Below are 25,693 nucleotides of genomic sequence, written 5' to 3'. Positions count from 1 at the left end.
AGCCTTAATGGTAGCAAGCCAGACTGGATCAAAATTGTTTCCCTTAAGTTTTGGATGGGTTCAAGATTTGGGCCTTGCTGAAAAAGAGGTTCCCTTATTTATCCTGCCAAATGACATCACTAAGTTTATGGTAGGGGCAGACTTACAACCCCCATCAACAAGGCTATGATTGGTCAAAGGCACAGTTCCCGCCTTGCTTTTCGCTGGTTGGATGACAGAAAGGGTTGTCATATTTTTATAATGTGACTTGGGAACCTCCCACAGTTATTTGGACCAAAATGTAACTTTCCCACAAATACATATTTATATAATTATGCCCTCTAATAAAATCTGATATTTTGTGGGTTACATTTACATCCAACTCCCAAGTCGGTGGGACCTGGCTTTGTCTTTCTGTAAACTTTTGTCAATTTTAATCATAAAGGTTTGGCTTAACAATTCCTTATTTGGTACATATATGTGCAATCAGCCCTCTGACATGGGTACACAATATTAGATTTGCAGTATTAATAGTCTCTGCACAATTCGTCTTTTTGCATAACTTCAGTTCCTTACACAGAAAGAAAGCCTACCAAGTCTTCACATGTCTATCATAAATTCAGATTTCAATGTATGTACTTTTCATTCCTTTACTTATTCTTGCTGCCAAGTTAAATGTCACGAGGTTCTGTGACAAAATAAGCAATTTAAATCCAGAATCACAGGTCCGTTTCTTTTCTTACTTCCCAAGTATGAGCAAATGGCCAGTCCTTTGAAGTTCACTGAGAAGTCTCTGCCGGCATCCTGCCCCTCCTTTAGAAGGATGAGTGTCCAAGCCTTCTATTGTCTTTGCCTGGGGCAAAGACGAATGTCTAATGAGGTCCTTTGTTATAAGTATGCGTGGCCTCCCAGCAGCAATTAGGCCTTCCTGCCAGCAGTGAAGTGTCAACCTTTCCCAGGCGGAGGACTGTCAAGGCAGAATTGTTTTTTAAAATAGGTAATTAACTCCAAACTGGGTTACTTTAAGTTCACCTAAATCTTTCAATAAAACATATAAAATGAACACAGTTTATAGGTGGATTCTTACATTAGCAATCCTTTGACATTTCGTAAAGAATTAGACCTTTCAACAACAACATGCTTTCAACACAGGCGATTTTGCACTTTCTTCATGGAAGAACACATTAAACTGAGTTCTTTTAAAAACCGATTTTCCTATCCAGCACATATACATTTGATTCAGCATTATTTCTTCCCTTCAGTGCTCGGATGGTTTGCAATCTGGATACATGTATCCTGCCGTTGTTTAAAGTTTCTGTCTGCACAGCTGATTCTGTTACATGTTACAATTTTAGCCGTGTTTTTCCCATGGAACTGAAATCAAATATTCCTGGACTGCTTTTTCCTTAGATACATTTCGAAAAGCTGTCAGTCAATGAGGGCCGGTTCCTCTGAGCCACACTAAATGATCCTGGCATTTCAGAACCCTTTTAATCTCAATGATTCAATGTAAATAAATGGATCTAGCGCCAAAAACAGCACTTTTGAAGGTTGCAAGCTAACATTTTAAAAGGCATATTCGGTTTTCAGCACAATTCTGCTGCTTTGCTCCATGTTGAATTTAACAGAGCCCACTGGCATGCACCTGCAGTGATAACTCTGTTTTCACCCCACCCCGCCCTTGACTGTGTGTGGCAGAGTGTGCAGCCTTTTCTTGGTTGTGACCCAAACGCAGTTTTGCAGATTTTGGCGCGCACAGGAGTCAGCGCATCCATTTTGGGCTGTTTCTTTCACCATTTGTAAAGTGATGCAGTGAGGCACATTGAAATAGGTCAAAATATCCCACATTTGCATTTTCCAGAGTTCATGGTCTCAGGCCCAATGCATCAAAGACCAAAATAATGGCCTGTGGGAAGGGGGCCTATGGCGTCCCGACATATGTTTGGAAAATAGGGGGCACCAAGTTAGAACAGGTCCATGAATACAAATACTTGGGGGTCACCATAAGGGCTTCTCCGTCATATTCAGAGATGGCAGAGAGCATATCGCACAGGGCCTGGCATAAGTGGCTCTCAATTAAAAGAACTATTGACAGCTATGGGGGACGATCAGCAGAAGCAAAAATCAACGCTTATAAAGGTTCAGTCATCCCAAGCATAGTTTATACATTGGAAGTGTTCTGCAGGGATCAGTTGCTTGGCTCTCCAAGCTGGAAGTGGGACTCCCCTGTTCATTGCTGGCCCTTCCAGGTAGTGTCCCTGTTGAGGCCATGAGGCTGGAATTTTGAGTCCCATCCTTGCTTTCACTCTGGAAGATCGCAGCCTGTACATAGTGGGCTAAAATGCTTTATGATCATGGTGGTGACACTTTGTTGAATCGAGCCTCTCTCCTCTCCAATAGATTTTCCAAGAGTATATGATTTAGGACCCTAGAGGCTACAGTGAAGTTCCATCTAGTTGAGATCAGTGTACATAAGAGGCCAAGCGTCATGGCTAGATTTTAACTTGGTGAAAATAGAACAGAAAACAAACCACTAAAATGCTCGCGAGGCCCCGGACTACCTGGCCAAACTTTGCAAGTTTGTCTTTCTCGCAACAGGGTTTCTCACTAGGCTTCCTTAGGTCTTACTTGATAAAGTTCCATTCACCGGCATGAACAAGGTTTATACTATCATTGCGACTGTCCACATTCGCTGTCTGGGAAAACACAGGGGCTTGGATCAATTCTGGAGTGCAATTTATGGTGCAGTGTCTTTAGTTATCACGGCAGCAGCCTACCATGCATGGCAACCAGTGGTCAGTAAATTGAACATTGAATACAAAAGTTTTAAATCTAAAATCTGGAGCGTCCTAAATCAATTGTGTATAGAGTTTATGGATAAGGGTGGTGGGCGGGGGAACATATCTATTCAATTAGGCTCATGTGGATGAATTTTGAATATAGGGTCTTTTATGACATGTTTAATTAGTTATGTAGTATCATGAAATGCTAGTTTAATGACACCATTGTGAAATCATGTTTTTAATAATGTTAGTACTCAAAATGTGAGGTGGGGAACTGTTTTTTTAACCATTGTAAAAGGTACAGATGTAACCAAAGGCATGCAATAAAAATAAAAATGTAAAAAAGAATGAATAAGTCAGTTATTCAGGTGCTAGAATGTGAGTGCATAAATGAGTGAGTCAGCCAGGGTCCTCTTTAGATGAGATGGAGGTGGCTGGTTCCCAGTAGTAATAAAAAAAGTCTCTTTGGTAGAGCAACGACGTCAGCCCTCGGTCTGTGGGAAGACATGCGTGAGAAAATAGAAATAGGCTTAATGTTAATTTGTGAGTAATGCAAGACTCTAATCCAATAACATGCATGGCAATGACTGTTTTCTTTTGTTGCAGTAAACTACCTAGCTGGGCTAGAGCGGTTGTTCCAAAAATATTCTATGTGACGGAGAAGGCATGGAATTATTACCCATACACAATTACAGGTAAGAACACAGCAGGTTTTTTTAAGCATTCTTCTAGTCATCTATAGCTTTGCTGTAAATAGTCATATAAGGACTGCTTGTGGCTGCTCCCCAAAGAGCTGTGGTATTTTAATCTGGATGTACTTTTGTTGTGTCTATTTAAAGAACAGAGATGTCAATTTGATCATAAATGACGTTCAGTAGCACATTTACAGATCGATTCTGATGTATCCAATAGAAATTGAGCTTTTCCAGGTCCAGGTGAGGATACAACTTTATTCAATGCAAGGACCCGGCGTCCTGCACTCCATCCACCGCCATCAGCCCACCCGTTTCTCTCTTAGCCTCTGCATTCCACCTTCACGTAGGAACCCTTATTTAAATTCTTTCTGACGCAGATGGATGCAGGACGCTCAATACAAATATGTCATAACAGAATGTAAGAACACATAACAATACAACACTATCCCCCTCCTTTAAAAACAAAACAAAACATAAAAAGAAAAAAAAACAAAACGGAGGAAACCAAAATAAACATGTTACTAAAGCATATTATATACACGGCAATTTAAAAAAATAGTAAATAGGCTGAACAACAATATTAACCAAATCAATTATGTGATTGATGTCAAAAGCAGAACTAAAAGAGATTCCATTTCACTATCATTGATGTCAAGCCAAAAACGAAATTCTATTATGTGAATACTACTTGTCCATAACATAGTCCTTAGCCCAAACTGGCATGTTCCTAATCCTTGTACCGCGAACACCTTGAACTTAAAAATTTAGCTTTTCCAGGTCCAGGTGAGGATACAACTTTATTCAATGCAAGGACCCGGCACCCTGCACTCCATCCGCCGTCATCAGCCCACCCGTTAGTCTCTTTGCCTCCGCATTCCACCTTCACGTAGGAACCCTTATTTCAATTCTAAACATTCTTTCTGAGATGGATGGATGCAGGACACTGAATACAAATATATCATAACAGAATGTAAGAACACATAACGATACAACAGATTCCCAGGAAGAGAAGATGTAGTGACCCAGTCTGAGAGTGTGAACTAAGTGGCAGATAGACTAGGGTTAAAACTAAATATAGGGGACCTACAAAGGTAACTGTAAACTAATGACGTGTGCTGTACAAATATACAAAAAATGTTATGCAGCACACAAGTAGAACAATGGGTAGGGGGATGGCGGTGCTCCCTCATTGGCCAGCAGTTGGAGTTTGAGCCGAGCTTTGGAAAGATCCAAAGTTGGGCTGGCTTTGATTGTGGTGGGCAGTGGGTTCCATTGGACTGTGTTGAGTAGGAAGGAAGGGTGGAAGCAAGAGGATGCGTCGAAAAGGGTGTGTGACTGTGTGGTTGAGTGCAGAAAAGGAGCTGAAGGAGTAGATATTTGGTATACCTATTTTCCATTCACAATCGGCGTGTTACCTCTCTTGGGCGAGGCCACATAATATGGTTCCACTGTTATCAGCACGTCTAGCACTTGTATTGCAACCGTAACAATAATTGATACTTGTATTTACTTAGGAGTTGTGCTTTTGGACTGTACGCTAACGGTTACTCTTAATTTATGAAAAGATCACATACACATTTGCTCATATTTGGTTCAGTTTTGATTTATTCTGTGTCTAACAGTTGTTTACTTTGTCCATATTGTATTGGTTCATCATACAATTGGAAATGTCTTTTGTCCATATTGTTTGTCATACAGTTCTTAATTTTGTATTTTTCATCATACAACTTATTCAGATTTATTCTTGGTACATCCTTTTTTCACAAAACATCAATATGCATCTCTCTATGCACAAAACTTCAGTATACATCTCTCAACACGTGTTTCCTCACAGGTGTTGCCATGGTTCATCAGGAGAGAGTCCCTAGTTTTAGGTTTCTTTAGAAATCGAAAGATGGCGTGGTGTTTCTGAATTTTTCTTAATGGGTACAGATGGTCTTCTGGGGTAAATTACCTTGTGCTTCTTGCAGGAATGAGAAGATATGATTGTCTTCTTCTTCACAGCACCTGACCATCTGTACCCAGGATGTAACGAGACTATTAGTCTTTCCAATTGTATGTTGAACCAATACAATATGGACAAAGTAAACCACTGTTAGACACAGAATAAATCAAAACTCAACCAAATGTAAGCAAATGTGTATGTGATCTTTTCATAAATTAAGAATAACATTTAGCGCACAGTCCAAAAGCACAACTCCTAAGTAAATACAATGGTGAGTAGATAGTCATCCGGGCACCTGGAAACTAGACAGTTGATAGCTTTGTAGACTAGAAGGAACTTGAAAAGGAAGCGGCGTGTTTGGATAGCCATCAAACAGGGCGTTGTTAGCTAGACGTGGGTGAGGATCTGGTAAGTTGTAGGGAGTGTGGCTAGGGAAGTTGAGCACTTTGTCTAGATGTAGGAAGGAGTACATAGCAGTGGTTGAGTTTGCTGAGCATGAGGCGGGAGATTGGAGTTGTAGTGGTGAGTAAGAAATGGGTGAACTTTTTAATGTTGAGAAGGTTAATAGAGCATTCCTAGTCTGTGGTAGTGATGATATTTTGCAGTTGGGGTTCACTATAAAAGAGGATCTCAAGGTTGTAAGCCTTGGGTGAAAGGGGCAGGAAGGTCAGAAGAGCATGTGATATGATAGGGGACTATAGGGAAGGCATTGGAAGCCAGGAGAAAGAGGACTTCCATTTTCAAAGAGGTCAGCATGCGGCAGAAGAGAGCCATCTAGTGACAGATTAGTAAAGGCTTCCGAGATGGCTCGGTTGAAGAAGGGAAAGGAACATATCTTTCAGTGCTGTCTGCAAACAGGTGATATTAAAAGCCAAATGACAACATAATTATACGTAGAGCTATAGAGGGTGAAGAGCAGAGGTTCATGGACAGGTCCTTTGGGGACATCGGCCAAGAGTGAGTTAGGATCCAGAGGGTTGGGAGTTCCAGGAGAGGAGGTTTTGAAGGAGCAATCTTCCTGGAAGGAGGCAATCCAGTCTAGGGCGCAATTCTGAAACCCAAAAGTCCTGTCGAATGGGAAAAAGAAGAGTAGTCAACCATGTCAAAAGTTGCAGAGAAGTCCAAAAAGATGAGTATTGAAAAGATTTTGGACTGGTGAGCATCAGAGAGAAAGTTGGAAGCCCGCCTGAATGCAGTTTATCATGAGGGCCAGATTGAAGTGTATCTCCAAAGCATTTATCCTCAAGGTGCTTAGTGATCCAGTTAAGAGACCGCCCATTCAGTAGCCGTTAAATAATGTGATAGGAGGAAAACAAGCAGTGATAGTTCACTGGGATGTTTGGGTTGGCAGAAGGCTTCTTAAAAAGATTTGATGGAGGCAGGGAAGAGTCCAGGAGAGAGAGGGTAAAGAGCTCAGAGAGGCCAAGTGACTGGGACTAATAGGGCCTCATTACGAGTTGGCCGCTACATGCTAAAAGTGGCATTACTAATGTTTACCAGCACTTTTACCAGACCTGCCAACCCTGGTAGGGTTAAGGATTTACCTCTATCTAAAAACTAGGGGTAAATCCAGTGGTCGAAGTAAGCGGAAGCGGTTGGGAGAGGTGCTCCTCTACTTTTTTTAATTAGGTTTTACCGCGTCTATGCTTTTATTTTAAAAAGAAACCGTTCCGGAACGGTTTCGTTTTAAAATAAGTGTTAGATGAAGTTGAAACGTGCACTTAAATGCACTGCACTGAACGTTCCCTTAAAGATCTGGCGCATGTGTGTGGGGGTTTGTATTGAGCGTGGTGAAGGGGTTTGTGTGGAGTGGGTGCAGGCCAGCAGGGAACGTAGTTCCACTACTTCTTTTCGTACACTTCGACCACTGGGTAAATCTGACCCCTACCGGCAGAAAACTGCCTGTATTACCAGCACAGCTGGCAATAGCGGCAACATCCCTCCATGGAGTCCTATAGGATTCCATGGAATGTGGATTTACTCTGTATACCGGCACTTGTAATCTGCCGGTAATAGTAAAGGTAATTGCGTTTGCTGGTATTCCAGCGGATTTACTGCCGGAATACTGGCAAAATTGTGATGAGGCCATAAGTCTTTGAACATTTGAGGAGCAGTCCGTTGGATTGGAGCTGAGGATAGGTCGTTTTTGTGAATATTAGATGCTAATCTGGCAGGCAAAAAATGGAGATTAGAAGGGGCATTTGTGGTGGACGAAAAATGGGTGGGGGAGCGAAGGGGGGTGTGGGAATGTCTCTTAAGATTGTAGATTTTAGGGAAAGAGCGACAAGTCATTAGCAGGGCGGGAGGAGGTGATAGATATTGGCTTGGGTGGTGTGTGCAAAGCCTGGAGGGTAGATGAACGTTTGTGAGGTAGCTGAAAAGGGAGGAGATTGGGTTTGTGACGTAGGATCTGGCAGAGTCCAGATGTCCTATAATATGGAAAGAAAGATAGCAGTGTCTAACGTAGTGAAAGGCCTGTTTTTTTGCTCCAGTCTGTCCCCATCAGGGAGAAATGTCACATAGTGAATCATTATTTAGGGGCTTTAGCGAGAAGGCTGACTGGATGATTCAGGAATTATTTTAGAGGTAGATGGTCTCTAGTTAGTATAAAGTACAACCCCTATTTGAGGAATGAATGATCGCTGGGCCACCTGCAGTTAATACAGATGAGGATTTTACTGTGTTGATATAATTCGTGGGTGAGTGGGCAAGGGATTAGACAAGTCATTTGGGCTAACATGGGGTGGGTGGCGGTGAAGCTAAGGCGGCGTGTGATCCACACTTGAAAGGAGGGCTGGCGGGTGACATTTTTTTACTGAAGTGGTACCAATATTCCTGATTCCCGCCCGATAAGGTTTTTTTTAACAATTAAAGGGTTAAATGGTGCATTTTGCAGGACGCATTTTGAGAACTACGAAGCCATACAATTTTCAGTCTCTGTAGGGTAACTGATGAACATGTCCAACCGATGCAACGTCGCCAACAATATCCAGCAACATTTTTACCAGCACATTTTTATAATGTCTTTGCAACAATGCAGTCCAGCATTGTCACTGTAATACCCATTTCATGATGCCTGTTAAATGCCCATATTTTGTACCAGTATTTTGCTGGCTGTGAAGGTACATGACAGCATTGCCACTGTAAGAACACCCTCGTGTTGTCTCGGCCAATTTATCCCAGTGTTGCTACACATTTGTGGGGTATGTGCCTAATAACGCTGTGCGGCTTATGTAATAAGCCGTTTGGTTGCAGAAGGGCTCCAAATATGTCAGGATAACCATAAAACAAATGGTTTGACATTGACTCGAAGCCCACCCTCCTCTCCACCCCCTGCTTCTCTTCTTTAACACCCCCCCTTGCTCCCCCTCAAACATCAGCTCCGGGGCCCACACACTGCATTCATTTGCACATAAGCACACACATAACTGAACATGCAATGTGTTGCATGCATGGATTCACACATACAGACACTGTAGGTTTCTTTTTTACTAAACGTATCCTCTCTCGCACAGCCCGGGACTCGGAGCCGCAGCACTAGCCCTCTCCCCCAGTGGGATCAGGATAATGCAGTCCCCTTCCGACAGGAAGCAAGCAGGGAAAGGTGAGCTCAACATCTAGCCTCCATTCTTGCTCCCAGTCATTGCCGCAGGAAGCCCTCCACTACGGGAAACCTATCCGCCAGCATGCCCAACGCACCATGCAAAGCTGGGGAAGCAGATATCCACCCTCTTGCAAGACTAGCGGGGGATCTGTGGGCTGGGTTACTGCTGCATGGAGAGGCAGCAGGCAGCCGCGCAGCACACCTTTCACTAGCGAGCCATGCCTGCTCCTACCGTCTCCCCAATAATTGGCAGCGACCTGCCACCAGTTATAGATGCGCGCCCCATACCTGCAGAATCACCCAAGTGAATACAGGCGGTGCGCAGAATGAGCGGATGTGTGTGTGCGATTAGTCCAGGAGTGGATGCGCTCCGCAGACCTGCAGAAGCACGCAAGTGCATACAGGAGGGAGGGCGCAGAATGAGCGAATGTGTGTGTGGGATTAGTCCAGGAGTGGATGCGCTCCGCAGACCTGCAGAATCACGCAAGTGAATAGAGGCGGGGCACAGAATGAGCAAATGTGTGTGTGCGATTAGTCCAGGAGTGGATGCGCTCCGCAGACCTGCAGAAGCACGCAAATGAATACAGGAGGGAGGGCGCAGAATGAGCGGATGTGTGTGTGCGATTAGTCCAGGAGTGGATGCGCTCCGCAGACCTGCAGAAGCACGCAAATGAATACAGGAGGGAGGGCGTAGAATGAGCAAATGTGTGTGTGGGATTAGTCCAGGAGTGGATGCGCTCCGCAGACCTGCAGAATCACGCAAGTGAATACAGGCGGGGCGCAGAATGAGCAAATGTGTGTGTGCGATTAGTCCAGGAGTGGATGCGCTCCGCAGACATGCAGAAGCACGCAAATGAATACAAGAGGGAGGGCCCAGAATGAGCGGATGTGCGTGTGCAATTTGTCCAGGAGTGGGTCCACTCCCCATACCTGCAGAATCACCCAAGTGAATACAGGCGGTGCGCAGAATGAGCGGATGTGTGTGTGCGATTAGTCCAGGAGTGGATGCGCTCCGCAGACCTGCAGAATCACGCAAGTGAATACAGGCGGGGCGCAGAATGAGCAAATGTGTGTATGCGATTAGTCCAGGAGTGGATGCGCTCCGCAGGCCTGCAGAAGCACGCAAATGAATACAAGAGGGAGGGCCCAGAATGAGCGGATGTGTGTGTGCAATTAGTCCAGGAGTGGGTCCGCTCCCTAGACCTGCAGAAGCATGCAAGTGAATACAGGAGGGAGGGCGCAGAAAGAGTGGATGTGTGTGTGCGCGATTAGTCCAGGGGTGGATACGCTCCCCACACCTGCAGAAGCACGGAATGAATACAGGAGGGAGGGCGCAGAATGAGCGTATGTGTGTGCGCGATTAGTCCCGGACTGGATACGCTCCCCAGACCTGCAGAAGCACGCAAGTGAATACAGGAGGGAGGGCGCAGGATGAGCGGATGTGTGTGTGTGCCCGCGATTAGTCCAGGGGTGGGTGCACTCCCCAGACCTGCAGAATCAGCAAGTGAATACAGGAGGGCGGGCGCAGAATGAACGGATGTATGTGTGAGATTAGTCCAGGAGTGGGTGCGCTCCCCATTCCTGCAGAAGCACGCAAGTGAATACAGGAGGGAGGGCGCAGAATGAGCGGATGGGTTAAGCGATTATTCCAGGGGTGGATGCGCTCCCCATTCCTGCAGAAGCACGCAAGTTAATACAGGACGGAGGGCGCAGAATGAGCGGATGTGTGTGTGCGCGATTAGTCCAGGAGTGTGTGCGATGCTTTTGAAAATAGTCTCTACTTGAAAACGTTAAACAAATATCATACACCGTAGGTTGATTTAAAGTCCAGGATATGTTATGTTTTATAGGACTAACTGAAAATAATATGCTAAAATTAGTGTATGGTATCAAATGCGACTCATATCACTGAAACCCTCCAAACTGATAGATATATTTACGTTTCATTGGACTCCCATATTGCTGCGGAAATGCATTGAATTATTTTAAATTGCCTTTACATGTAGGCCCCAAACGTGCTCCAGCCACCACCTGTGGGTTTTCTTGTAGTTGTGATTCATACTATTTACAATCGTTTATTTGCTGAAATCTTTAGTCTTATTCATAAATGTTTTGAAGTAGTGTACATTTCTAAAACCACCACGATTTCTGATTTTCAAAGCAGTGTTGCCTGAGGTTCACTGCAAATCTGCGGATAACAGTGCGTTTAGATGTGAGACTGCCCCAGAATGCCACATTTTGTGGAATGTGGAAAGTACCCACGTTGCACCCGAAAGAGTACCTTTTGTGGTGTACGGAAGGTGCCTACGCCACGTTGCACCGGAATACCTACCTTTTCTGGTGAATGTTAGGTGCTTACATTGCACCAGAATGCCTGCTTTTTGTGGTATACGTAAGATGTCCACGATGCACCAGAATGCCACCCTTTTGTGGTGAATGTTAGGTGCCTACAATGCACCAGAATGCCTACATTCTGTGGTGTATGGAAAGTACCCATGTTGCGCCGGAATTCACAGAAAGTACCCACGTTTCACCGGAATGTCTACCTTTTGCGGTGTGCGGAAGGTGCCTACTGTTAGGCAGAATCCTGTGCAGTTCCCTTTGGGAACACTGCAAAAAGAATAAGACTACAGGAGTAAGCAGTAAACCCAATTCGTGGTAGTCTGCACCACCCCTATTTACCTGGTAGCTGTGGCTGAGCAGTCAGACTTCTCTCAAGATGAGTAGGGCAGTATACAGAGCATACACAATAGGGCCAAAAACACAGTGGAGCAAACAAACACTGACCAGAGCTTGGTATCAAAAGTATATAATTATTTATTTAAAACACACTTTAGGAAATACACTAAGCACTCTAAATCAAAGCAAATTCAAACACAGTCAGATAAAGTATACACACCTCCCTTAATAATTATTAGACCAGTCTAGGTTAAAACACCACTAGTTGTAAAAACATGGCACTTCAATAATTAAGTTGGAGGGAGAGAAAAAGGCAGGTCATGAAAATAAAACATTTCCCAACACTTTTCTAAAACCAGAGCAAGTTAGTGAAGGCAGAGTCTACTGTAGAGTCAAAGTTCATAGGCCAGGGCCACTTTAAATGGAGCAAGTTTAAAAATGCACTCAAGTCTTTGCAAAAATGTTGAAAAGAGGTTAGTTTGATGCAAAAGATAAAGTTAGAAGGTCTGGGGCCAACCCAGTTGGAAAGCCAAGGATTTAAGGGTCACCTTTAGCGATCCGAAGAAAGGGAGGCCAGGCAGAACACAGTACCTTTAAAAGTGAGGAAGCTCCAGCGGTGTCAGTTGTTCCTGGCAGCGAGTGCAGTTCGTGGTTTCAACCAGGGGGAAAAAAGATCTCGTCGAGGAGGGCACTTGGAGTCGTTGCACTGCCCAGGGATCAAACCAGCCGCGGAGTTCGTTCAGTTAAAAGGTGCGCTCCTTTTATTCGCGGTCCCAGTGGACTGAAGCTTGGCTATCCGGCCGCCGGGCTGCTTGGCACTGGCGATTCGACCAAGGGGCGTCCTGGAAGGCGAATGTCGAACTGGTTGTCACCACTGGGCCAATCAAGACAGAGTGCGACTTGGGTTGCTAAAGCAACGCAGTCCAGGGTGCCAATTCCCCCACCCACACATCCTGTGAATCCCAGACATAGTGGCACCAGTTGGAGGGCTTTTGTGGAGAAGCCCGCCAAAAAGTGGAACAAAGGGCCCGACCTTGGTTGAAGTTACAGAGACGGACAGGAATGCCATTTTGCGAAAGAGTTCTGGCAAAAAGACCCAACCGGTGATTTTATATTAATTAAATAAACCGACGGTATCTTTAAAATGCACCAAAAAAAGTGGTGCGTTTAAAATGAATGAGAAAATCCCATAGGAAATATTCCGGTGGAATATTTCGCATGGTAACCACTGCCACCAGCCAGAAACTCGACAAGGGGGGACTGGACAGTGCCCCCTTGGAAACAGACCCAGGGGCAATCTAATTAACCCCTTCCAGTACTTCCACAATATGATGGTTTGTACTGGTTCTGTTCACAATTTTGGACTAATAAAGCCAATGGTGACTTTACATGCCCTGGGAGACAGTAGTCAGTCCCAGGGTATGGAGTCTATGGTTGGGGGTCACTACGACACCCCTGTGTTACCGCACTGAGGGTGCTGTGTAGCACATATACAAAACAGATGATGCCCTATGGAGTAAAAGACCCCATAGCCCATAAGCACATACCAAGTCAAAGACATACCGCAAATCATGCCTAAGAGTGGGAAGGGAAGAGTCTAACTCTTAGCAGGAGAAAAAAGAAAAAAAAAATCCAGCAAAGCTGCTGGGGGACTCACTAGCTTTTGTTAATTTGCCTTTATAATAGAATTCTCCCTAACACCTACATTGCACTAGAATGCCTGCCTTTTGTGGTTACGGAAGTTGCCCATGTTGCACCGGAATGCATGGAAAGTACCCATGTTGCACCAGAATGCCTACCTTTTGTGGTGTACGGAAGGTGCCCGCTTTGCACTAGCCCATGTAGAAAGCTCTGAAACGGGTCTACAGCGGAAGGACATAGGTTGTGCCAAATTGAGCAGTCCATCAAAAAGGTATATGCTGTGCATTTTCATTCATGGAGCACATGTGTCGTGTCTGCCAAAAAAAGGAACTGCAAACAATTACAGAGGTTTTCAAAGAAATTGCAATGTAAGGAGCCGGTGCGGCTTCAAGCTAGGGCATACGTTTCATGGGTTCCATTATGGTTTGCATTTAGTTAACGGTTCTAGTCTATGTTCTTTGTTAAGCTTCAGGTACTGGACTATGAAGTTTCTGAAGTGACCCTTGGGCAGTGATGGATTCCCAATCCTTGTGCTGCTGTGTGTGTAGAATTTCAGCTGTGGTTCTGCAGGTGAATTGGACATCTTGCTCCACCTAGAGCCAGTGTGATTGTGTTAAATGCAGGGCCATCTTAAGCACTTTTGGGCCCTGGGCACGGACATCTTTGGGGCCCCCTTCTACCAAAGGAATTAAGGGATCAAGAATTCTGGTCGCGCCCACCACGCCTCATCCCTGGTGCTCACAACCTATCAGTTGATATGCTGTCTCGTAGCGTAATACGCATATTTACTCCCTTTAAGTCCCCTTGCCCACTTCATTCGTGCTCTAATCAGAATGATAAACAAGTAGCATTTGAAAACCAACATTAGCAGTCTACAAAGGGGTTACTGTTCTAGTGCATACAGGCTACATTTTATCAATAACATCCATAAAGGTAGATGTTGTATTAATACAGGACCGTATGTAAAAGGTACATGTAACCCATAATAGACAGAACTCACATTAGCTGCCTCACAGAATTCAAAAGTGCTCATGCATGGATAGAGACCACAAATTGGAAAGAAGGAGAACGCTACACATACGAAGCATGGATACTGGAGGCAGATTAGAAGCTACCAGGAAGGTGACTTTATTCAGACAGACTGAGATTAGAAGTGGGATATGGTTTTCAAATAGTGTTGCCATTAGATTTCAAAGGAACACATGCCTGTGGTGTGCAATATAAATATGCTCACCATTAACACAGTGAAACCATGAATAAGGCTCTTATGAAGATCATACCATGAGAAGGCAATCACTCGGAAGGGCTGACAATTTTGAAAGGTTTAGGGACTGGCAATATTGAGAGGTTCGGCAATACAAGATTAAATGAGATGCCCAGGATCACACATTGGTTAAGGGGTGAAGCTGGGATTTGTGCCAACTCTGCAATTTCTGCACTTGAAAGCGTCTTTTCCAGTTCTTACCATGAACTAAAACAATCTCATTTTTATTTAAAAAACGGACTTGGAAAGTACACAAATCTCATTACCAAACATGACCATTTTTAAACAATATATTATAGAAGGGTGTTATGCAAAATGGGAATGATTGTAGCTTTTTTCTCTCCAGCATCAAAGGAAGCATATAAGAACCAGCATACCAATCGATGTGATTCAACACATTTTATCTGGGTTTGTCTTTTTTATTTTAAAGCTTTAAATACTTCCATAACAATGGCTTGTGTCATTTTCATTTATAAACGTGCATAAAAACCTTTGAATTTTACCAAAAAGCAAACCGTTTTTTGTGTCAAACAAGCAGACCTTAAAATATGCTTGCCTGAGGCCTGCAACATATGGTCTGCTCTTTTCTGTCTACCAACCCTTCCCTCAAATGGCCTACATAAGAAGAAAGATCAAGTAATGGGCTAAACGATACCCGCAGCATGCAAGAAGGCAAACCTCACAGAAGACAGCACAGTAATGTAACATATATGAGATGATTTGAACAGGATCACTGTGTAGTCTGCTGGCAAATCCAGGATACAAACATGAACGTTGTCGTTCCATAGTCTTGAATTTGGATACTTATTCACCTCTTGGACTAACCATTTCTGCCACTGTTGGAGGCAATTGTCTAGGTTTTACAACACCCCATCTCAACAAATCAATTTCTAGACCATTACCATACAGATGATATGTTCGTTTTTATAGCAACCTCTATCTGGTGCAGGTACATTGCTGATAATAGCAGATGTTGTTCTGCAAAACCAAGTGCATGTGCAGGCAGGTTTATAAACTTCAGACTTAGGAAAGGCTCAACCAGCCTTGCTGGAATGTGATATTCTAATCTTGCATATGAACTCATATCTCTGAAATGGGTGCTTCACACACTGAGCTAACTTCCGAACAGTTGTGGCACTCAATTTATCAATATATTTTTCATTATTGCGTATTGCACATGATCAACATAATTCCCACAGGAAGGAAAGAATCCTACAGAGTTGTGCCGTAAGGAACACACAAACTATGTATACCACAGTGAACACAGAAATCAATACATGATGAATTGATCAAGGCAGAATGCACTTGCCAAAACAGAAGGGTAATGGGTTCAAAGTCTCAGCAGCACTCTATAAAATATCCTGACGTGTGCTCTTTAAGACTGGTGAAAAATGGATTCTTCTTCAGATCAGCTAGCCCTCTGGGGCCCCCTCCAAGGTGGGGGCCCTGGGCAAGTGCCCCTTGTACCCTCCCATAAATGTGGAACCTCGCTAGCGTTGGTCAGATGGAAGTGCACATGCAAGGGAAAGAAAGTCCACCGGCGCAGCTGGACGGGGAAAATAAATATTTTCCATCGTATAGGACTTAAGCTAAGTGGTGGACTCAACCATGCCTGCCTCCACAAACGTCAATGGAGCCGTTGGCCGGCAGAAAGCATCCTGTTTACGTTTTCGAAGTGTTCTGTATAGGCGACGTGTAACCTTGTGCCCACTGCTGAGCACATTGATGCTCAGTTAACATGCAACACTGCCAAAAGATCGAATTCCGTAAATCCAGCTGCGAGCGGAGCTCCTAGCTTCAAGCGAGCCTTCCCGGTGTCTGCTAACTGTAGAGCCTCAGGGCCTTCTCATTCCTCCGGGTGTGCCATCTGCTCTGTGGCCCATTGCGAGCAGGACCCTCTTCACTGCACCAACGGATAAGCCCACCCTAGGCCCACCCTGTCTACTACTGCTAAGGATATTCCCTGTAAATCTGAGCGTGAGCCTAGAGCTGAGCCGCGCGCTGTACCCGTGAATCGCTGCCCACTCCACTCTGCCCCTGTACCCGTTAATCGCTTCCCACTCCACTCTGCCCTTCCGTGCCAGGCAGAACCAACGACCGGCTTCTATAAGCGGTAATGTTCTTCAGGTTCTACGCCAAGGTTCACGTTTATTGGACTATAATGCTGTTTTGTCATGCCTAAAGTGTTTTTAAAATTGTATCGGACAAAAAAAGAAATCTGCTCTATTATGAGGACACCCCCCAAAGCTGCTAGCATTTAAGAGCATGGCAAGCCGTAGCCTCTGAATCGCCACGCTAGGCCACGCGCACATTCATCTCAGTACAATCATGATTACGTTTATGCAAAATCTAAATTGATGTGCTTAAATTATAGCTTTTTGTTCTACCGGATCGATCACTCCTTTCTTTCCAACCTTCTGAAGTCCTTGTGGCCGGAGAGGCACAGCTGGCAGCCCCTACCCCCGCTGTGCCAGTGGCACTTCCAGGTGGGGGGCCGGACTTCTGCAGATAATATGCTGGCGTCTTTCAGGCAACACCTTCGCCAACCATTACGTTTCAGCTGACTCTCCTAATAACCCTTGCCTGTCTAAAATATTGAAAAAAGACTGTTGATGAATGAACATAGAACCCTGGAAATCTCTGCCCAAGTTGGCATTTACTCTGTTTCTAGCAGCACTAGGAATGGGCAGCACCTGAACATGCTCAGGCTGGGTTACATCCTGGCAAGGGGCTCAGCGCTAGCGCCAGCTGCTGTCTTTCTTCCCAGCGCAACTGTTTGCTGGGTTTGGACACTAAAGCGCCTGGAATATATAGACACACATGATCTTGCTCTAAAGTGGATGGAATTTCATTTGATTGATTAATTGAAAGGTATACCTCTGGGAATTTTAATTAAACTGCAAAGGCTGCGTGCTTTCACAGGGGTCTGTCCCGACAACTCTTTAGAGGATTGTTAACTTGACCCTGTCGAGTATGATCCGAAAAAACTCTATTTATCCTAAATGATGTTGATGGCACCGACATCTTTGTTAAAATGAGGGGATGACGTGTAGGCACACTGGGTGAAAGGCTAGGTAGGCCAGCAAGGTGAAACACTGACCTATATATATATATATATATTTAGCACCCTAACCTGCTCCTACCTCTATTGCACAGCCCCTGCTATACCTGCAGCTTGTCGATCACTCTGAGTTGTGCAGCGTTGTAAAGGGGTAGGAAGATCAGGAAGGGGAAAGGCGGGTAGCAAGGATGGGCTACAACCCCTAAAGGAAGTAAGACAAAGGTTGTGACACCGTGACACTTTATCAACCCAAGACGCGACACAAGGATTCACCTACAACAGCCAGAACATTCTTTATCCTGGGCAGTTTGCCTGGCACGTCCTGTGGACTGAGGATGGCGGGCCCAGCAGTTGATGTTCCTGCAATGCTTCCTCTCTGGCAAGAGTGCAACACTGTAAGCCCGGGCTGTGGTGGTGCACGTTCCCCCCCGCCACCCACACCCGCCTGACACTGTGGTGCCGGTTAAGTCCCGCATGGAGGTGGTGCACATGGTCCCTCCTGTCGCTGGGATGCTGCATTGAAAATCAAGGCCCCGGCAGTGATTATAGTGCAGTTCCCCTCCTGGCAATGGGGCATGGTTTTCCAAAATAAAGAAAGGATCAACCCGGTTTTTTTTTTTTTTTTTTTTTTAAAGAGACCACGGAGTGGGTTACCAGCTCGGCCGTCTGGGGTCTTCATCGGGGTTCAACTTAACGAACGATGCTCCGCTCACATCTCAATTGCTGTATCTGTTCTGTTGTCATTTGAAGGGTCCCACGGTGGCACACACCCTTGGGGAACCTTCAGTTGAAGAGCAGCCTGCGAGATCCCGAATTGTATCACTATCTTGTCTGTATTTTTTTTTTTATTTACAAAATTCGTATATCAATTGGAGTGAAAAAAAGCTTTTTAAGAGCGGCCGGGAGAGTGGGGTCGGGGGGGGGGGGGGGCTGCACAAAATAATCGACAGCCAGTCAACTGAAAGTCTGCCTATCCTCAGAAAAGGAGCAGGATGTCACGAAACATCTGTAAACTTAACCTCAGAAATAAAGAGGTAGTTGTAACAGGCCTGGTGTGAACTCTGGAGCCACACATTTTTGTCTAAATGCAATGGGTCTTTTTTTTCAGGAATCTTGGAATCCTCATGAACTTCCATTTGTCCATAGTACCGCAGAGCTCCAAAGTAGTTCAATCTTATTTGTCATCTTCACACACCCAAACAACCATTATTGTATCTCCTTTTCTTTTGCAGGACTTGTGGTCAATGGAGTAATCTGCTCAAGTCTTCCCACTGTGACGAAGAACCAACCAAGCAAACACAAAAAATGCCACAAATGGAGCTCCTCCACTTTATTCACAAGCGCCACTTCGTTCTACAATCAGTGTTCCATGGACTTTACCTAGTTAGAGAAGATCTGGAATTGAAGACTGGTGCTTTGCTCTAAGATCTCCAAACTGAAGAAGGCACTTCATCTTGACTCTTTAAGACTATTGCCAGATCTTCTGGTTTTTTGCTTTCTTTTCTCAGCGTCACGGTGCTCTTTCGGGGTGCCTGCTCTTTATAAATCCCATACACTGCGTAGCATAATCACCTATTGGTGTTCCGCCGTACTGCATGATGACAGAGAATGCTGGCCGCTTAGTTACTTGGCACGTGCTTGTTGCCAGTTATTTGTCTGGTGATCGCTAGTTCACATCTATCCAGCTGCCATTTGTAAAAAGATTTGGTCATCAACATCTACACCCCTCATGGACTGGTGGCATTTGAGTCACTGGCGCTGGTTGCACCTTTTGGTAACTTGGTTATCAGACCACACTGTAGGAGTTTCTTGCCGATAAGGGGCACTAGGGTGGTACCCTCCCTTCATTTTGGAGACCCCCCCTTCCTTTAGTGACCTAGAGGACCTCTAGGTCTCTAAGGTGAAGTTAGCAGGGCAAAAGAAATCGATGGCTAGGCTACCTTTACTTCACTCCAAATCCGCATTATGGGATGAGTTATTTTAACTCGCTCCATAATAACGCAAATTTAGTGTTCGCTTTTCAGGTCTTTGCAAATGTAAAGACTGGCAGTGTCGCTAATGCCCTGCACACGTGTGAAGGCCATCAAATCAAATGCCCATGCCTTCACTCATGTGGAGCTCTCTGGAAGTAGTAGGAACAATGTCGGTGATGTCGCGGCCTTTAGAATCCTTCAGGGATGCTAGAAAATCCAGGGTTTGCAGGATCTGAAGACCCCCCCCCCCCACTCCATCCATCCCTAAGTCCCAGGCCCGGGCTGGGCATCGGGTCAGAAGGCAGACTATGCCATCTTCCTGATCCAAGAATAAGCAGGAGGGGTGAAGGGTGTCTCTGACTGCACTTACTCTTATGCATTCTTGTATGTAACTGTAACCTATTAAGCTACCTGTAATGCGCCTTGATACCTTAGGGTGTAGCGCGCTGTATATGTAGACAGACAAACTGTCTTCCCACGAGAACATCACTCCAGGTATGCATGATTTGTGCGTGCATGTGTTAGTTTGAATGTATGTGTGTGAGGTATTGTTTATTTGAACAAGGTGTGTGCACGTGAATGACAGTGTATCTGTGTGGCAATGCACTGTGAATATTCTGGGTGTCAGTGATTGATTTGAAAGAAGCTATATGGAGGCGACTGCTTGTGTGGATAGGTAAGTTGTCGCGTGGGCACAACTAAGTGCCGCGCGGAGCCAGGAAACATTCTTCATTCGCCCGATATTTCCTATATTGTAAATTGTCCTCACTCTAACTGAGATGGCCAGTAACACTTGATAGTGCTGTCATCTTGCACTATTTTGCCAGTGGGACTGCTAAAGTCACACCTTACCCACATTAGTGAGGGTATCTCATCAGTCTTCCCCTCAACAGATATCCCCATCACCTTCCAATACATTCCACATCAAAGGATCGAAAAAAACGGATCGAATGCCCTTTTTTTCGCAACCAAAAGGACCGGGGGAGGGGGTGGGGAGCACCCCCCATTAAAAATTGTTTAAAAAAGGCATTCGAAACTTTTTTTTCTGGCACTTTTGGTGTCGAAAAAAAGGCATTCGATCCTTTTGTTTTAGATACTTTAACCTATAACCCATAAAATCATGCTAGTGGCAGGTGCACAGATTGAATGGAATGACATGCGTCAACTAGCATGTTTACTATGACTTGGGAGTAACAGTGCTACTCGTACTGCTGGTCCTTCATTGCACTATATGTTCACACATGTATTAGATTATTTGAATACTTTGCACTTAACTAACTGCTAACCTCTCACAACTGGCGTCTTATTCATGAGGCTGTGAGGAGTTCTGGACAATGTGTGGTCATGATGTCATTTTGCGTCATACATTCTTTGTTTTTGTGTGTTAAGATATATTTTAAAGAAATCTACTTATGATTACCTATAAAACATGTATTGTAATATATATATATATATCAGTGTGTAAAGATTGTTTTTAAACGAAATCACACAATCTTCCAATAATAAAAGGACAGATGTTTGTCCGATGCAGTCATGCACCATAGAGACGCCCCACTTCGACTGTTGTCACCGCTAGAGGGAGCTATTGCATTAGGAATGAATTACTTTCTCCCCCCTCCCCCCATTTAGAGGGCTTTCTGTGATCGAACACAACACTTTGGCCCATGTACACAGGCTTTTCTACTATTATAGAATAGAATTTGCATTTTATATTACACTATAATAGCACAATAGACTTCGCATTTTTCTCCTCCTACGCCCAGCACTGGATTTGAGTGCACTGCACTATCCCAAGCCATATTCCGTGCAAATTGCAACGCTCCGTATTTTCCATATACTCCAATGATCTAATGCCTTAGCTCGCCACTTAGGGCTTCGTGAAGAACTCCATGTAAAATAAGAAAAGTGTTATTCCGTGATGGAACCACACTTTTTTAATTTTCTCCATACGCATATAAATAAAGGCGCATTGTATGAGCAAATAAGAAAAGTGTCGATCTATCAAGGAATGCTACTTTCTTATTTTGCCTGGCTCTCAGAATCAGGACCTCAGTCTTTCCTTTCACCAGTGCCCTGTGTATTCTGTCCAAAGCACCACCAGTGCCCCTCCCTTGGCCTCCCATACTATTCGCCCACCCTAACAACACCCAGTGTGTGTGTGTGCCAGTGGAAGGCTGAGACCTGAGGGGGCAAAGGTGCACATAGCTTAACACTTTTGTAAAATGCCATCATGTTTTCGTACTATTGCATAGCATTTTACAAAATCGTTAAGGGAAAAGCCAACATGAGGGAGTGTTCTTACACGTGGGGGAGGGAAGGAATGTATGCAGCCAGTAAAGACGTGTTCTTACTATGGCATGGCATTGGCGTTAAAGCAAAGTAAACTTGCTAGTATTCTTACATGGCATACCGACCTACATTGGTGCAGCCCCTCTTTCACTTTCCTACTGTAACATGACATTCGTTTTCTGGCATCAAGGGAAAAGTTTGCGTGAGAAGTGTCCCTACATGGACCTACTGGACTGTATTGATGCAACCAGTCTGGACATATTTTCTTATTGTTGCATGCCATATTTTCTTACTGTTGCATGCCATATTTTGCTGCCATTACCGGGAAAACTAAGAGGAGTATGGTCTTACGTGCGCATACTTGCTTATTTTGTCAGAGCCTGCATAGGCGTGATTTCTTATAGAATTGTTACTGGCATTATGAGGAAAGCAAGCCTAAGTAGGTTCTTATATGGGAATACTGGCATATATTGGTGAAGTCGGCATGGACATGTATGGGCACAGCTGGCCTGAAAATATCGGTTTACATTTTTAGAATATTGGAATATAGTGGCAAAGGCATCATGAAAATGGTCCTGTGCACTGTTGATAACTTGGCATCTAATGGATTTTTTCATTTAGTGCACCACACAAGCGACTGCAAACTGTTTTCACCGAAAGTGGGCTGTAAAGTTCTGGCTCCTTCGCTATTCTTGGTTGCTCCCGCATATTCATGGCAAATGTTAGCAACCCACCCGACAATCAAAAAAGGCGACTAGCTGCCGCTGGATGACTGAATGGGCATGGATGTTGAAATGGTCATCCTACCCACCGGAAAGAGCCTTTCAGATATTGCTCTCTTATGCCATGTGGGATTGTGTTGTGCCTCTCTACCATTTGCACAACCACATGGCACAACATTCACAATGCAGTACAGGGAAGCCAGTGGTGTCTGTACCACTGAAAGGCTTTCCCAAACTAAAGGTAGACTTCCAGAAAACGCTGCACTCGATTTAAACATCTGGCAGCCAGAAAAGGAAATATTGCACACATCCTTTTTTTTGCAGCATCTGCCCTTGACTAAATAATAACAGCTCGCTTCTAAACTTACAGAATTGCATTGCTTTTCTCCCTATTTTGCCTTTTACAAAGTTCCTTCCAAGTGACAACGATTTGTCCTTCCGATTAGTTGGAATAAGTGGCTGGTGGCTACATTGACAATCTGCGCCTTTTTAGCTGCATTTCTGAAATGTTGCCATACATTTGAAAGTGGCAAACCACGTTTGGCCACTTCCTCAATGAAACGCTTAAACATTTTGGAACAAAATGTATTATCCTGCCAATCCTTTGTTGCGCTAAAGATTGTCAACGTTAACTGAATTAATATGCAGACCTGGCCATTTTTTGTTTAAGCAGCATTGTATGTGTGATTTTGTATCAATGCACATACACTATATAGTAATTGAATCTTTTTTTCTTTCCATGTCCCCATCATCAAAAACTGAACAAGAATACACAGTAAGTTGTCTCACTTTTCCGTTTTGTAATGTCTAAAAAGGACCTGAACAGTTTGCTGAGATTTCATTTTTCATTTGAAATGATTTCAAATTACGAAAAAATCTGTTTGCCATAACTTAATCCTATGCCTTGCTTGATCACAATTTGCTATATGTTTGTTGAAATTGTAGCCTTATTATAATGTAGTCTCATTGTATGGCTGTGCCCTGGCCGTATGCAAACCTCATGATCCGTGCTATATATAATACATTATAGTGCCCTGGCTGGAGTACTCCGCATGGGTGCCTTTTTGTTTTGGCTATTAGGAAGGCAGACGCTGCTATTCTCTGCCCAGGTACTCAATCAATTTTCCAGCTGTTGCCATCTTATATCCACGTTGTACCATTATGTAACTGTTTGGCAATTGGCTATGGCTACACAAAAGCTAAAATTGTTGGCTTCGCCAATGCTTGTTTTTCAATTCCAATTTCTGTTCCTTGTTCAGCCAAATTTCTCTGTTACTCTGTTCCTCTTCTGCACATTTGGAAAGGGTTTGGCGTAAAGACTGAATACAAATTTATGGTTTCCTATGAAAGTGTAGGAATACAAGAAAAGCTCAAAGCAATAACGCGTCCTGGTGAAGATCTCATCAAATACAAAAAAACCTCATCCAGAATAACATTAAATGTGCGTAATTGGTGACTTCTGGAAGTCTTAATGCAAGATTGTGTTGGATCCAAGATAATCCATGGTCTGTCAAATGCGTGCTAAATGAAGATCCTCTCTGCACAATTCAGAAGTAAAGCAAATAACTCAGTTGGGCCTTAAAGCCTATGAAATAAATGTCGAGTAATTTTTAATTTGATAGAATGTGACTATATGTGATACTTAAATGCCAATCCAATATTTTTTGTGACCTTTTCTAATTGCTACAGACTCCAAATGTGATGAATGGAATGCTTTGAATTAGTCCCCATCACTGGCATTGATGTGGGCATCTTCCATTCTATCGTTTTTAGTCGGTCTGTGGCATTCCAGAAGGGGACCAGCCATTAACAAATCAGTCATGGTTGTCCCGTATCTGCCCATACCTCGTACCACTTGAGGGGGCTCCCAGTAGTCAACAAAAAGGGATGCGTGGAAAGTTTTGAATTCATCGTTACCATTGGCATTGCTCAGTTTCCATTTCATCATTTGTTTAGCTTTTTTTGAGCCATTGCAGAACGATACCAGACATATGCAAATCAGTCCTGCCCTGTCGTGACAGCAGTGCAACCAAAACTGCTAGGCCATATTTATCCCCCTCCCCTTTTCAGATGGGACCAAGTCTGTTTTGCATATGTATTTTTCCGTTATGCATTGGCATGTCTGGCTGATAAACACAGTAGCTTGGAAAGGTGCCCAGAGCGCCACCAGTTATGATTGATTAAATACCTTTCAATCATCAATCTCCATGTTTTTCCATTTGTTTCTAGTGAAGATGGACTTTAATCGTGTAACATGTTATTACAAGTTTGAACAGGGAATGTTTGCATGTGCTTGGAATGCAGGTACAATTTTCCTCCAAATGATCTTACAAAGTGGAACCTAAGACCTTCCCTGTTATGTTTGTTTGTCTAATAGTCTTTAAGTGATCATGTTTAAGATCACTTTAAGAACCTAACTACCTATCCTTTAGGAAGAAACTGAAGACACTGTTGTTCAAATAAGGACCTGTATAATCACTAAAGAGCATGTAAAATAATCTACTCTGGACCTGTAACCCTGCTTTCTGTCCCGTCACTTCATGGTGTCTTTGTCTTTATGTAATGCCCTGATGCCATCTCTTCTTGTTGTCCTTGTCTTCATCTAATGCGCCCTGATGCCTGCACGCTTCGGCGCTAAAGAAACAAATAAATAAAACAAATCAATGTTGGAAATGTTCTTACAAGGGTTGTCTTTCGTTTCCTCAGATGAAAATCATAGCACACACCGCTACGCTTATTTGGATTCTTCCAAGCATGGTAGCCAGAGAGTTGGATAGAACATGCAGGGGCTGAGTGGCCATCACTCCAGGCTATGGGTGCAGGGATTTCATTTCACCAAAATGCTAGGGGTAGTGGAAGTAACATCACATGAAGTGATATCATTTCAACCCACCCCAAATGACATCACGGGAAGTGATGGCATACAAACGTTCAGTCCTTGGCAAAACAGGAAGTGGCCTCACATAGCATTGTTCCAGTACACTAAGAAAAATATGGTTACAATATCACTGTAATATGATATACATTTCACACAAGAATAGATCACGATATGTAGCAT

The 25,693-nt window shown here is 44.0% G+C and overlaps 1 protein-coding gene across 3 annotated transcripts in view; it reads left to right on the top strand.

Annotated features, from left to right (window-relative positions):
• PITPNC1 (phosphatidylinositol transfer protein cytoplasmic 1) overlaps nucleotides 1–25,693 on the top strand; it is a 1,942,040-nt gene that overhangs the window by 945,319 nt on the left and 971,028 nt on the right. For all 3 annotated transcript variants that reach the window (XM_069655030.1, XM_069655032.1, XM_069655031.1), the window contains exon 5: nucleotides 3,369–3,468. In XM_069655030.1, coding sequence (XP_069511131.1) covers nucleotides 3,369–3,468 — 100 coding nt within the window. The remainder of the gene's footprint in view (nucleotides 1–3,368; nucleotides 3,469–25,693) is intronic.

The sequence above is a fragment of the Ambystoma mexicanum genome, chromosome 3q (assembly GCF_040938575.1).
Source record: "Ambystoma mexicanum isolate Mex_15411 chromosome 3q, UKY_AmexF1_1, whole genome shotgun sequence".
In the NCBI taxonomy this organism is placed as follows: Eukaryota; Metazoa; Chordata; class Amphibia; order Caudata; family Ambystomatidae; genus Ambystoma; species Ambystoma mexicanum.
Note: the sequence above shows the minus strand (reverse complement) of the source record. Positions and strands in the feature narration are given on the sequence as shown.